This window comes from Stenella coeruleoalba (genome assembly GCF_951394435.1).
Source record: "Stenella coeruleoalba genome assembly, chromosome: 10".
Classification (NCBI taxonomy): Eukaryota; Metazoa; Chordata; class Mammalia; order Artiodactyla; family Delphinidae; genus Stenella; species Stenella coeruleoalba.
This window is the reverse complement of record NC_137156.1, coordinates 70,199,727-70,212,628: the sequence shown is the minus strand read 5'-3', so window position 1 is coordinate 70,212,628 and position 12,902 is coordinate 70,199,727. Positions and strand designations below refer to the sequence as shown.

At 48.7% G+C, this 12,902-nt stretch overlaps 2 protein-coding genes across 2 annotated transcripts in view; one reads left to right on the top strand and one right to left on the bottom strand.

The window, feature by feature from the left end:
* Positions 1 to 2: 2 nt before the first annotated feature.
* IL17RB (interleukin 17 receptor B) lies at positions 3 to 11,337 on the bottom strand (the record flags this gene model as incomplete). The annotated part of the gene is given in 12 exon segments (XM_079934344.1): positions 3 to 228; positions 233 to 583; positions 587 to 705; positions 1,914 to 2,012; positions 3,154 to 3,298; positions 4,325 to 4,390; positions 5,116 to 5,258; positions 6,711 to 6,729; positions 6,731 to 6,759; positions 8,597 to 8,723; positions 11,278 to 11,301; positions 11,305 to 11,337. Coding segments are annotated over 12 exon segments (1,233 nt in total). The 3' UTR covers positions 3 to 150.
* A 151-nt stretch (positions 11,338 to 11,488) lies between these two features.
* Positions 11,489 to 12,902, top strand: part of CHDH (choline dehydrogenase) — a 63,232-nt gene continuing 61,818 nt past the window's right edge. The window contains exon 1 of the mRNA XM_079932811.1: positions 11,489 to 11,795. The gene's annotated coding sequence lies outside the window, so the exon portion shown is untranslated. The remainder of the gene's footprint in view (positions 11,796 to 12,902) is intronic.

Below are 12,902 nucleotides of genomic sequence, written 5' to 3'. Positions count from 1 at the left end.
TCAGCACCCCTACCCCCTGGGTTGTTCAAGGTTCAGCTGTAATCCTCCCTACAAGTAGTCTGTACGGTAAACTTCAGAATCATCACAGATGCTTTCCGCCTGTAATTGGAGCAGTAGGAAGGCTTTAAGGTCTCCTGGTTCGTGGCTGGGCTATGGGGAGGAGCAGCTGTAGTGGCACGCGTGCACCCTTCTCCCCGTCGACACACGTTGTTTGGCATGGAGAAGCTCTGCAGAAAGCCGTAGCATCCTTCACGAGGCGGTATGTGGGGCAGACACTGAGCCCAGTGTCGTTGTCTTTGGTATCCTCTCTGAAATAGACCACCACATATTTGTGCAGATGAGTCTGGCTTCTCAGATCGCTGCGGAAGAGGTTAAAGGCAATAGGGAACAGGTCTTGGGAGTTCTGACAGGGGCTGCCCCCCGTCTTGCCACAGGTACCATCACACAGGGTGTTATCATTGGAAAGAAGGAAAATGACCTTATCCGTGGCTTTCTTCTGAGTGGTAAGCCACTGCACGGGACCCGTCTCGGCTATTTTCTTTTTCTGCCATTTTTCAAGGATGACTTCACTTCTGCAGTGGTTTTAAATAAATTCAGTGAAGTAGCAAACTGTGTGATGGAAACATATTTCAGATGGGTAAACCAGAAGAACCTTAATGGGGGGCAGTAGTGTGGTAGTAGAGAAGGAAGTCTTCTTGATCCTTTCTGTGGGGGAGAAAAGCATTTGTCATCTGTGGACAGCAAATAACAGGCTTTTACTCTAGTCTAAACTATCGCTGATAAATGATCCCTTGCTAGGGCACATCAGCTAAGCACCAGGGATGTTATTACTGCCAGAGAGGAAGATACCCCTGATGTTCCTTTTGTACACATCACCTGAAACACACCAGTGCTTAAACCTTAAAGATGCTTAAAAGATGTTTGTCTAAGTCCCTGTCACTGAATTAGTCCTCTTGATTAAGCCCGTAGCTTTTCAAATAAATTCATAGAAACTGTTCAGGTTTAAGGTACTCTGTTTCAGGTGGGTGGTTGTAAATTTAGTATTTTTAGTGCCATATGTGAACAAGGACAGCTGACCTCTCTGCCCTTCACATCACGTTTTAAGTTGGGTCAACTCAGTAGTTGTTCCATCTTCTACCTACAGGTGGTAGAGTTTCTTTACAGTTCCGTAAGGTTAAGTGGTACCCCCATTTCAGCTGGAACTCAACTGGAATTCTGTCCTATATGTGTTAAGGAATGGAAACTAGGTATGAAACTAACGAATACAAGTCAAACAATAGCCATTAATATAAGTATTCTTAAGGTCAAAGTTTGACGTGGCTAGCTTACCTAAGAAAGAAAATGGGATTAATCTTGTTCTGTATACAACATCACAGACAACTCAAAGACTACATTTATATTTCCTTGTCTACGTATGGAGGGGAGAAGAAGCAGAGGTTTTCAGTGGGCCTCCCTCTAGCTGTGTATCTATATAAATATTCTGATTTCTTATTCAAGTCTTCAGTGTTGTAGAGTTGGCAAGATCCTTAGAGTATATGAATCCAAATGAGTGTTGTTCTTATGCTTTGGAAGAATTACTTTTCAAAAGTAGGAACTAGCGTAGAGTACCTATCACAGGTAAAATGTAATTTGTTATCAGCTGTCTTTGGCCCATTACACTCGTTGTAGATGCCTCGATGGTAAAAAGAAAACAGGGGATAGCAGATCTGGAGTCCCAATCCCTGCTTTACCTTAGCGGGTGTGGTCCAGTCATTATATTAGTCTTTAGGAGAGCTATGAGGCATTAAATAAATGTCTGACTCTTGTGTAATGCCAAAATGTGATTGCCTTTGGAGGAATCTCCTTTAAAAAAAAAAAAATCACTGTTATTTCCTCATCTGCGTTTCTTTAAAGAACTGAATTATAACCCTTACCATGCCTCCAGGTCAGACAGATCCCAACCGCCAGCACCCATGTGGCCACCAGCAGAGCCGAGAGGAGGAGAGGCAGCCATCCACCCAGCACACTTCTGCCTGGAGAAAACAAAGCTTGTTCATCTTTAGCAGAACAGAACCAAATTTATCTCTTATTTGGAAACTAAAACTTTTACTCAGTGCTTTGTGGAAGTTTTGGTCCCTTTAAAGCCAAGGGTCAGTAGATCTCCCCGGGGTCTGCAGATCAGTGTGTTTTTCCATTAGAGTGTCCAGGTGTTTCATTAGATTCTCAAAAGGGAGAGGGGGCCCAGGAGGTTAGGAACAGTCCTCTAAAATCATTTTGGCCTCTTACTCCACATTTTCACTGTGATAACCAGAGTTTACGTTTTTTTTTCTTTGCTGAATTAATGTTATTCTGGGTGCAATTACTTAATACATAATATGGATAGATGGCGTTTTTAAAGGCTGTTTTGTCAGACTGACAGATGTGGGAGGTCATGCCACCTGGTTACGGGAATGTTGAGGGTCAGTTAAGCTCCAGCGTGTGAAAGTGCTCAGGAATCCGTAGGCACTGTGCCTACACAGCAGTCAGGATTGTTAGGAGGTGGGTTTCTAAGACCAGCACCTTTTAACTTTTTTTTTTTAAATTAATTAATTTATTTTTGGCCGCGTTTGGTCTTCGTTGCTGCACGCGGACTTTCTCTAGTTGCAGTGAGCGGAGCTACTCTTCGTTGTGGTGCGTGGGCTTCTCATTGCGGTGGCTTCTCGTTGCGGAGCACGGGCTCTAGGCACGTGGGCTTAGTAGTTGTGGCCTGAAGGCTGTAGAGCGCAGGCTCAGTAGCTGTGGCACACGGGCTTAGTTGCTCCATAGCATGTGGGATCTTCCCGGACCAGGGCTCGAACCCATGTCTCATGCACTGGCAGGCGGATTCTTAACCACTGAGCCACCAGGGAAGTTAAAACTTTTGACCCCACCCCTGGGCTAGTTCTGGAACCATTTTATTTGTCAACCTGCAGTGAAGGTACTAACATCGCTAAATCCAGAGAGACATTGTCCAGAACCAGCTGCTCTCAGGCACCAATGACGTGTGTCTCTTGGTGCCACTATTCCTAATTTGTTATCCAAATGTCTGTGTGGCCACAATGAATCACAGTATCAGCCAGGCCTGGGCCACTGAGACGGATAAGAAAGTCAAAAGGCAGTGAAATGCATGTTCCCTCATATACTCAGTCCGTTTACAGCCCTGATGTTTTTCAGCAGATCCTTGAGGCACTCTGAATATCAATTTTGCACCGTTGATTTTGTTTCCCTTCTTGTGTATATCCTGCTTGGTCACGGATCTTGATCTCATAAATGAAGCACAGGTATGGAAATACGGAGTCAGCTAAGGAGGAATGAGGGGCTCAGCCTTATTTCTACTTTCACCAGAACTTCTCTTCCCTTTTTTTCTGGCTTCAGCCCCTCTCTAGCATTGTAATAGGACATTTTTTTCCCTTGGTCATATGTCTGTCACAAAGCCCTAAAATCCAGACTAGTGACTCAAGACCAAACACCTTCTAAGACTCCTGAGCTGTGAACCTAAACTTTGTACATGTTGCTAAGATGTTAATTTCCTTATCTAAAAGGGTTAGGTCACATCCTAATACATATACAAATATGTCCTCCAAAAAACAGAGCAGTGGGACTCCTCTTGACCTAAGCCAGTGCTTTACGACATGTAAGTCCCTTGGGACTAGTAGAGTCTGGTTCCCTGGAAAAGGGGTGCAGTCCTAACGTGCTGATGGGTATCTGCTCTGCCGGGCGTGTCTGAGCTCTGCCGGTATGTCCCAGGAATGAAGAACAAAAAGGCCCTTATGTCTTGGGTGTAGCTGTGTCCTACCGGGACCCTCCATGGCCCCACAGCATACACTCAGAGTGGAAAGAGCTGTGAGAGCACCTGCTAGCCCAACTTCCTGTTCTCCAGCGCAGTAAACTCAGTCCCCGAGGGGACAGAGTTGCCCTTCAAAGTTCATATGCTGATTGGGAACCCAAGCCTGCTGATTTCAAGTCCTTTGTTACTTCATTTTGCAGTGAAAATGGAGGCTTGGGATAATAAAATGGCTCAGAGTTCCTCTGTGTTTCTGTGACAGAAAATAGGAATAAAAACACCTTGGAAAGTCAACAGCCACTCACAAAAGCAGAAGGGACTGTGACGATAAGGTCAGCTTCCTGACCTCACAGCTGTGAAGATGGAAGCCAGGATTCCCCATCAATGTCACATAATGGTGAGACTGCTGGCAGAAGCGAGCTGGGGAGAGAACTCATCTGTTCCAACTAGAAAGACTCCTCAAAGGCAACGAGTTGCAGTGCAATGGGTCTTCAGTGCCCTTCCCCTCTCCTCCCCTCCCCAGAGCATCTCATTCAGCTTTACCTGGACCACAGCACCTTCACTTTCCCCAGTCCCTTGAACCACCACGGAAGTTCGAGTTAGTTCCTTCTGGTGCAGGTGAGTGAGACAAAAATCAAGAATTAGGAGCCAGGGACTTCCCTGGTGGCACAGTGGTTAAGAATCCACCTGCCAATGCAGGGGACACGGGTTTGAGCCCTGGTCCGGGAAGATCCCACATGCTGCAGAGCAACTAAGCCCATGTGCCACAACTACTGAGCCTGTGCTCTAGAGCCCGCAAGCCACAACTACTGAAGCCCTCGTGCCTAGAGCCCGTGCTCTGCAACAAAAGAAGCCACTGCAATGAGAAGCCCGTGCACCACAACAAAGAGTAGCCCCGCTCGCCGCAACTAGAAAAAGCCTGCAGGCAGCAACGAAGACCCCAATGCAGCCAAAAATAAATACATTAAAAAAAAAAAAGGTATTAGGAGCCTACAAATGATTAGATCAAAGACTGCCAGTGAAGACACCGCTCTTCCCAAACTGACTTTGAACTCATTAGACTATGCGTGAGTCAGGATTCACTCCATACTTCTGAGACCTCTACCTTTGGTTGGTTTTAGAGTCACAGGGATGTTTCCAGGGATGCTCCCAGGGACTTGTTTTTCTTTGTCTGAATTAATCAAAATAGCCCAGCATATTTGTACAGCAGACAGTTCTGCCCGTGCTCTCTCAAAAGAGAGCCTGTCCAGGAAATCTGCATTCTTCAACAAGAGAAGGAGAGCTGGAGGTTGAGGACGGGGGTGGTGTTGAGGAAATGAAGGGGAAAAAAGTACCTCCAACACATAAGAAGTCCCAATTACAGTGGTATTTTGTATGAGAGCCATATATCTGTTTCCAAGGGGACTGGTTGTAAAGTTCACTTCTACCGTGGTCTCATTCTTCTTACAAGCAGTGATGTTTGGATCCCACAGACTTCCTGTAAGTTGAGAGAGAATCACAAGGCTGGAGTTGCAAACTCAGCCCTCATTTAAGTCCCCATAAGGGCTTGACAAAAACAGATGTACGTTCTGAGGCACACGTCCAAGAGATACTTATTCAACTACACAGTGTGCCTTTTACTTATCATCTCAAAGTAACCTGCTGCCCAAGAAAGTTTAGTGACCGCACGTCACTGCTTTGCTGAAAACAGCTTCCCTGGGCTGAGGGTGGTGAGAGGCACAGGCTGGGTTCTACTACTACATTCTCTTCTCAACATCCATTTTGAGTGAAGGGCTGGGGTCGGGGTTTCCTCCTTGCCGGGATATGGGGCAGGAGCCACAGGTTAGGAGACATGTCTAAGTTTATAGAGTGAGGGAATTCAGCTAGAACTAGAACACTCTGGGTTCCAGGAGCTCCATCCATCAGACTACTCTGCCCCAGCTTTACTGTATGTCAGGAAATAAGGAAATATCTCATGGCTTAGAAGATACCCGGACAGGTCTACTCTGTGAGAAAAAGCTGGTGGTTTCATTCATGTGGCTTGCAAATCAGCACTCGGTTAATTTCCAGGAACATGATATAGAATACCGTGTATTATTTTCCCCACCCAGGAGGCCATTTCAAGTCCCAGCTCAGAACTGTCTTCAGGAGTTGGGTTCTAGGACTGATTCGAGGCCCTCAGACCGCCTCACATCCCAGTGACCTCCAACACTCCAGATCTCTCCTGGTGGGGGGCGAGAGAGGAGGCACAATGCTCCAAGTCTGCCTTCCAGCGAGGAGACGCGTGCACTCAGTCTGCTGGGGTTCATAGGGATGCCTGTGGGGTGGGGGTGCCTAAGAGGCAGGGACTGATCTCCCCAAAACCACTATTACCCAGAAATGCACAGAAATCCTTGTAAACCCCTTGGAAGTTGGCCAGTTGGGACTGATTATCCTGAAGGGGCTTATTTAAAAATGCGAAAGATGGGGGCAGGTTCTAACAGTCTGGCCTGTAGGATGTGGACCCCTGTGAGGTCACAGGTTGACAGCCTGCTTCTAGGTCACTACTTTAGCTAACGCTCCCACCTTGAATGTTTGCACGTCCAAGCAGAAGGTGTGCAGGGTCCCCGTGACCACAGTTCAGTGGTACTGGTGTCTGAGCAGGTGGGGGACTTACAGATTCCCATCCAGGCAGGAAGGGCCTTTGGTTTGGGCTAAAATGTTACTTTAACCAAGGGAGCAGGGGTTTTTTTTCTGTGACTTGCTCACCATATAAACCTACTAAGAGTCTGTCCATCCCTGGGTTCAGGGGGCACGGCGCTGGCCAGGATCAGCCTTCACAGTCTGAGCAATTCGGATACATAACAGCCCCACCCTAGGCCTCAGTTCCTTCATCTTAAAAAGCTTGAGCTGCGCTGACTCACGGTATGAATTTCTTCTAATAACAAAAGCAAATGCTGTATTTACTTACCTGCCTCGATGCACTTTTTGTTTGTATTTCATTATGTGGTCCAGGCAGCCTGGAAATTTGAATGAAAGTTTTTACATTTTAGAAGAAGGTATCTCTGCTCCACCCCCTTGCCAACAAGTGTGCATACACATATGCTTACCACACCTGTAATGAATTGTCAGACATTTCAGATATGAGGTCAGATAGCAGATTTAAATGAGATGCTAACATCATACTGTTAAACAGAAGATTATCTATTCAGGAAGTGATAACCAGAGTCTAATTAAATACAGCCTTTATCAAAACTATCTGTGATCCCCAAGAGAAGACTTAGAAACCAACCATTATTCAAAAATGAGGTTTGGTAATATGTGTAGATACTGCCCCTTCCAGGAGGTGGAGCTTAATCCCACCCTATACCCCCCACCCCAGGATGGGGTAGACTTAGTGATTTGTTTCCAAAAACTAAAATTTGGGAAAGGGAAAAATACTAGATTACACAGAGAAGCCTGGCAGACACCACTTAACCAGTGACAAAGGTGAGCACCACCTGTGACGTCCTGTGCATGTCACCCACCCCTGATAGAGTGTCATGAGAAGAGTGCTTCACCTCTGCGGAATTCTCACCAAACACACCTATATCCCCAGTCTAATCATGAGACAAACACCAGACCAACCCAGATTGGGTGTGCAGGATGTATGGCCATCACTCCTCAAGACTGTCATGATCGTGAAACACAGGGAAAGACTAAGAAACTGTCACAGATCAGATGAGACGAAGGAGACATGGGGGACTAAATGCCACTGAGACAGAAAGAGGACATTAATGGAAAATCAGGTGAAATCCAATAAAGTCTGGAGTTTAGTTCATAGAAATGTACCAGTGTTGGACTCGCAGTTTTGACAAATAGACCACGGTAATGTAGGATGTTAACGATAAGGGAAACTGGGTGAGAAGTATATGGGAACTCTTTGTACTAGCTTTGCAACTTTTCTATAAATCTAAAATTATTCCAAAATATAATTTAAAAAATGAGATTTAGTCTCATCAAGAAAGCTGGGCACTACTGTGTAGTAAATGATGTGATGCCAAGAATACACTGGACCACGACCAAGGAACAATGACAGATTGGAAATTGCCCCATTTGGCTTCAATGCTACACCTGGGACAGGGACAGGCATGGGATACAGAACAGGTGACCCAGCCGAGTGGGGGTGACGTGGGAGCTGCTGGGGCCGGGCACCGTGCTGGACCCTCCTCACCCATGATCCCATCTCATCCTCACCCCAACCCCGTGTGTGATACTGAAGGTGTGACACCAGAGAGCTGATTGTGTGTCACAGAGCAAGGGAAAGAACCCAGCACTCGGTGCCACCTGCCTCTTAACCGCAGCTCAGGGGAGAAACCTATTGGAGTCTGTACCTCCTCAGAGACCAGCCGCACGCTGTCAGACTACACAGCCTGCCAGGCAACTGAGGCTGGAACAAGCGTTTTGCGTCAACAACAAAGAATGGCTAAAGTGCATCAGTCCAGAAGGACCAGAGTTTGACTGTCAGCTTCACTTCTGCATGTGTAACCAGGGCAAGTTACTTAAGTTCTCAGTTTCTTTATCTGTAAAACGGGGCTGTCCCAACCTTGGGGTTGTTTACGGCTTAAGTGAGATGATGCGTGTCAAGTGCTCAATCAGTGCCTGACACACAGGAATGGGCTTTCCCCTCCATTTCACCTGACTTAATCCTCTCCTTGTGAGTGAGGTGCAGTTACTGTCACGTCCATATTACACACGAGGAAGCCGAGACTCAGCAAGGCCAAACGCCTTGTCCAGGGTACCTGGCTTCTCTGTACCAAACCACATACCAAAACAGGTGTCCCAGCAAGACAGTAAGAGAAGAGTGAGGAAATGTACCTGGTGAGGTGAAGTTCACAGCCAGGGAGGGGCCGTCTTCATTCATATTTGCATTGGGGATGTTATGGGCCCCAATGAAATAGACTCTGTTCAGCTCTACAGGAAAGCCAATGTAGGAAAACGTCCACTGCAAGGCAAAGCGGGAAGCCCTGAATTTCCAAGTACTTTTCATTTATAATTTCATTCCTTAACCTACTGCTGAAACTCATGTCTCTAGTCAACGTCTGCTAAGGAAATGGACCCCACACGGTTTGCCAGTGTAACTCACAGACTCAGAGAAGTGTAAAATTCTAGAGCCAGGATGTAATTTAAGTTCAGCTTCCCTCACTTTGCTGATGGGGAAACTGAGGCCCAGGGATGCTGACTTGCCCAAGGCACACAGCAGAGAAATGGCCCCAAATGGGATTTGAACCCAGGCATTCTGCTTCAGGCTCCAGGTTGTAGCTCTCAGCAGCCTGTTTGTGAGCACAACATCCACACCCCCAACAAAGGACCTGGATTAGTGGCAATTAGCCAAGTGTCTCCAAGTGCTTACTTTGACCTAGAAGATTCCCTCAGTCCTTCAAGGCACAGGGGACGAAAAGAAACCGAGTGCCATGTTGAATATGGTCAAACCACAAGCTTTCATTTGCCAATTAGGCAAAACGCCATCTTTTTCCTTAAATGCATACACAAGGGATGAATGCTGAGCTGGTTCCACTTCACAGTTTGAGGGAGACTACATGGCCCCATGGTAGGCTATGATGGGCCATAGATTAACCGCTAGTACACTTGACCCTCAAGCCTGGCCATCACCTCCCTTAAAGACCAGAGGTGGGTTTTTTACCCCTCTCTGCACCTCAGCCGTCTCTGCTACAAGCAGGGGATAACTCTAGACCACCATGAAGGTCCCTTCACACTCTAATGTTTAACTGCAGGCTTTCAGGACAGTCTAGAATATTTATTGAGTTTTCCCAGGTTAAGGACTGGCTATGCCAAGAAGATAAGTAGAAGAGTGCAGTCCATGGTGCCTTTCCCAGGTGCTTTAAAAAATTCTTCTTCTAATATAAAAGGACTCACCTGAGATATTTAAAAAATCATAGCGCAACTGTGATTTCATCATGTTATCTTTTAAAAAGAACTTTTAGGGCTTCCCTGGTGGCCCAGTGGTTAAGAATCCGCCTGCCAATGCAGGGGACGGGTTCGAGCCCTGGTCCAGGAAGATCCCACATGCTGCGGAGCAGCTAAGACCGTGTGCCACAACTACTGAGCCTGTGCTCTGGAGCCCGTGAGCCACAACTACTGAGCCCGTGTGCCACAACTACCGAAGCCCATGCTCTGCAATGAAGAGTAGCTCCCGGTCTCTGCAACCAGAGAAAAGCCCGCACTAGCAACGAAGACCCAATGCAGCCAAAAATAAAATCAATAAAATATATAAAATTTATTTAAAAAAAATAAAAACTTAAAAAAAAATAATATCATCAGTGTCTAAGAAAGGCCAGTATTAAATCCTTTGGAGTTAACTGCTCGTGCCTTTTTATAAGAAAAAATAATTAGCACTTTGGTTTTGTAATAAAATACTGGACCTAAAAGGCAGCTGCAAGTTCCAGTGACATGACACAGCGTGGTTAAGTCCACCAGCTCTGGAATCTGATCCTTCACGGCCTCAACATTTCTAAACACCTTGTATGACAGAAGGCAAGACTTTTGATAGTTTGAGTAACCTGAGTTGGGTGAAATTCTCAGTCGCTCATCTTTGTCTTTTTAAAGCTGAACTCCAAGGGATATCATCAGGCAGCTTTTTAAACAAATGAGCCACCATACTGGGAGCTACGTTCTTGTCAAAGGGCTGGTGAGACAAATTTTAGGAAGAAGCAAAGCAATGGCTCTAAACTTTACAGAGTTCAAGCTGTTGGCCTAACAGCAGCTACTGCAAAGGCAATGAATTCTTCCTCTAGTGGAAAAGGCCAGGGAGTGAGGGGATGGGCTCCGAACTGAGACAGAGGACAAGGAGAGTAGCTGAAGACATAAGGGCAGGGAATGGGGTTTGTCTTTCCATCACCAAGTAACACCATGCTTTTATGCTATGTGCTATGCTAAAAGGGCAGCAATATAGCTTCAAATGCTATTTCGCAGATGAGCTTTTCTTTAATGACCCAGAAGATTCTCTCAGTCCTTCAAGGCACAGGGGATGAAAAGAAACCTGCAGTAGAGTTCAGGAGCTTAGCTCTGAGGACAAGGGCCCTAGTACAGCGAAATTAACAGGGCAAAAAAGGCGAGTGGAATGGAGAAGCAGCTCTTGTGCCCCCAAAGAGGACAGACCTCAAGACCCCAGGCAATAACAATAGTGAACACCTACTATGTTCCAGGCTCTTTGCTGCTGCCTTGCAGGCCCTATCGCTGTCCTTCACTAGATCCTGGTAAGTTAGGTATGACCCTTCCTTACACAGATGAGGACAAGAGGCTCCGTGAGCATAAATGGCTAAATCAAGAGCACATGGTGGCATGCGAACCCTGGTTTGTCTGATTCCCTTGCTCCTGACTCAAGCAGCCTGACGCCCGGTGCCCCAGAGCATGCACACGCGTCCCCTACAGACGGCCCTCCGCGAACGCCTTGGAGAAGCATGAGCTGACGGGTGGGACGAATTTGGGTACGGGCTCGAGGGAGGGGAAAGCGGGAGGGGGCGCGGATGTGGGCTTGCCGGCTCCGGAGGCATGGCACCGCATCACAGCGCGGCCAGGCTCAGCAGTACTAGCGACATCGCGGGGCCACCGCCCGCCACCGCTCGTACTCCCTGCCAGCCTTCGGCCAAGCTCTTATCCCGGCGGCCGGGGCCACACCTCCGGGCTCCGCCTCCCCCAGCACCGCCCAGGTAGGGGCGGCCCCCTGGCGCCCTTCCTGGGTAGGGAAAGAAGTGCCCCGGCCTGCAGGGGCCGCGAGGGATGCTTGGGTCCGAGCGGCTCTCCAGCAGTCGCGCACGCGCCGGCTCAGCGCACCCGTGCGAGCAGTGAGCCAGGTGCACGAGTGCACGCACGCCCCTCTCGCCCGAGCCCGGCGGGCCCGCCTGGCGTCCGGTCCCCTCCCGGAGCAGGTCGGTCCGAGAGGCCCGCGGTGCCCCTCCTGGCCGCCCGGAGCGCGCGGAGGCCGCCGCCGCCAGTTAAAGTGTAGCGGGGCCGGGCCGCCGCCGACCGTCCCTGCACTCTGGCCGAGCTAACCGCGGTGAGTAGCGGGGACGCGCTAGACCCCGGGTCCACCCGCCCCGAACGGCCCCGGCCGCAGCCCGGAGGCCCCAGCGGCCTCGGGCCGAGAGGTCGGGTGGGTCCGGAGGACCCCGGCCGGACGCCGAGGCTGGGGCTCCACCTGACGCTACGGCTGAGCCCCCGGAAACTAAAACAGTGGGACGGGGAGAGCAAAGCCTCACTGAGTTCTTCGCGGGAGTTAGTTCCTCGCAGGAACTAAGTTATATGTAATTCGTGTAACAGAAACCCTCCCTTTCCCCGGGTGTTCTGGTCAACGTATGTTTTCACAAAATGAGGCCTGACACTAACACTTCGGTCTCCGGAGGCGGAAGCCTTCACCCTTTGGGTTTGGAGGCGGGTTTTTGAGTTTCCCTGAGCTCAGGATTTATGAGCAGCGTTAAATGCAAATTTTGGGCCCGCCTTTCAGAGAGCCAGCCCAGCCCCTCAGGTCCAGCAGGGTCCGGAATCTGCATTTAACTTGACATTGCTGGTAATTCTGCGCAGGTGGACCAGGACCATCCTTTGAGGCACAGTGGTTTGGGGGAAGGTTAATAAAAATCAGCTGGGCCAACAGCAGATCAGAGTGCTTGGAACTTTGCTGCTTCAGCTGCCTGGGTTTGCAAAGGACAAGGTGGGGGTGACCAACTCAAGGTCCCTTAAACTTGTAGGCCAAGTTAGCTTCATTCTTTACATGAGACCAAGGCCTAAGGAGGAATGAAATTGCCGGCTGGTGCGGGGTTGACTTAGTCAAGCAGCTCTTTTGCTGAGGTCCTGTGCACCAGGCCTGGCCCACCTGCCTGAGTAAGATTTGGGCCAGCATGGAGTGGGCCCAGCTAGAGCTGGGGGCTGTGGCATGCACACATGTAGGTTTCAGGTGACGCTTCCAGAGGATTGGTCTGGTTTCTAACCAAGGAGAGTGGCTCAGGTGAGGCTGTTGCCTCACCCATGCCTGGGGCTGGGCCATCCTGGGCCCCTCGCTCAACCTCTCTGAGTTGCTTTGAGCCCTGGGGTCCCAGAGATCATTTGCAGCTCTAATAGTTGTCTTTCTTCTGAGCAAACACGCGCAGGGTGCCAGCCCTGGGGTGCA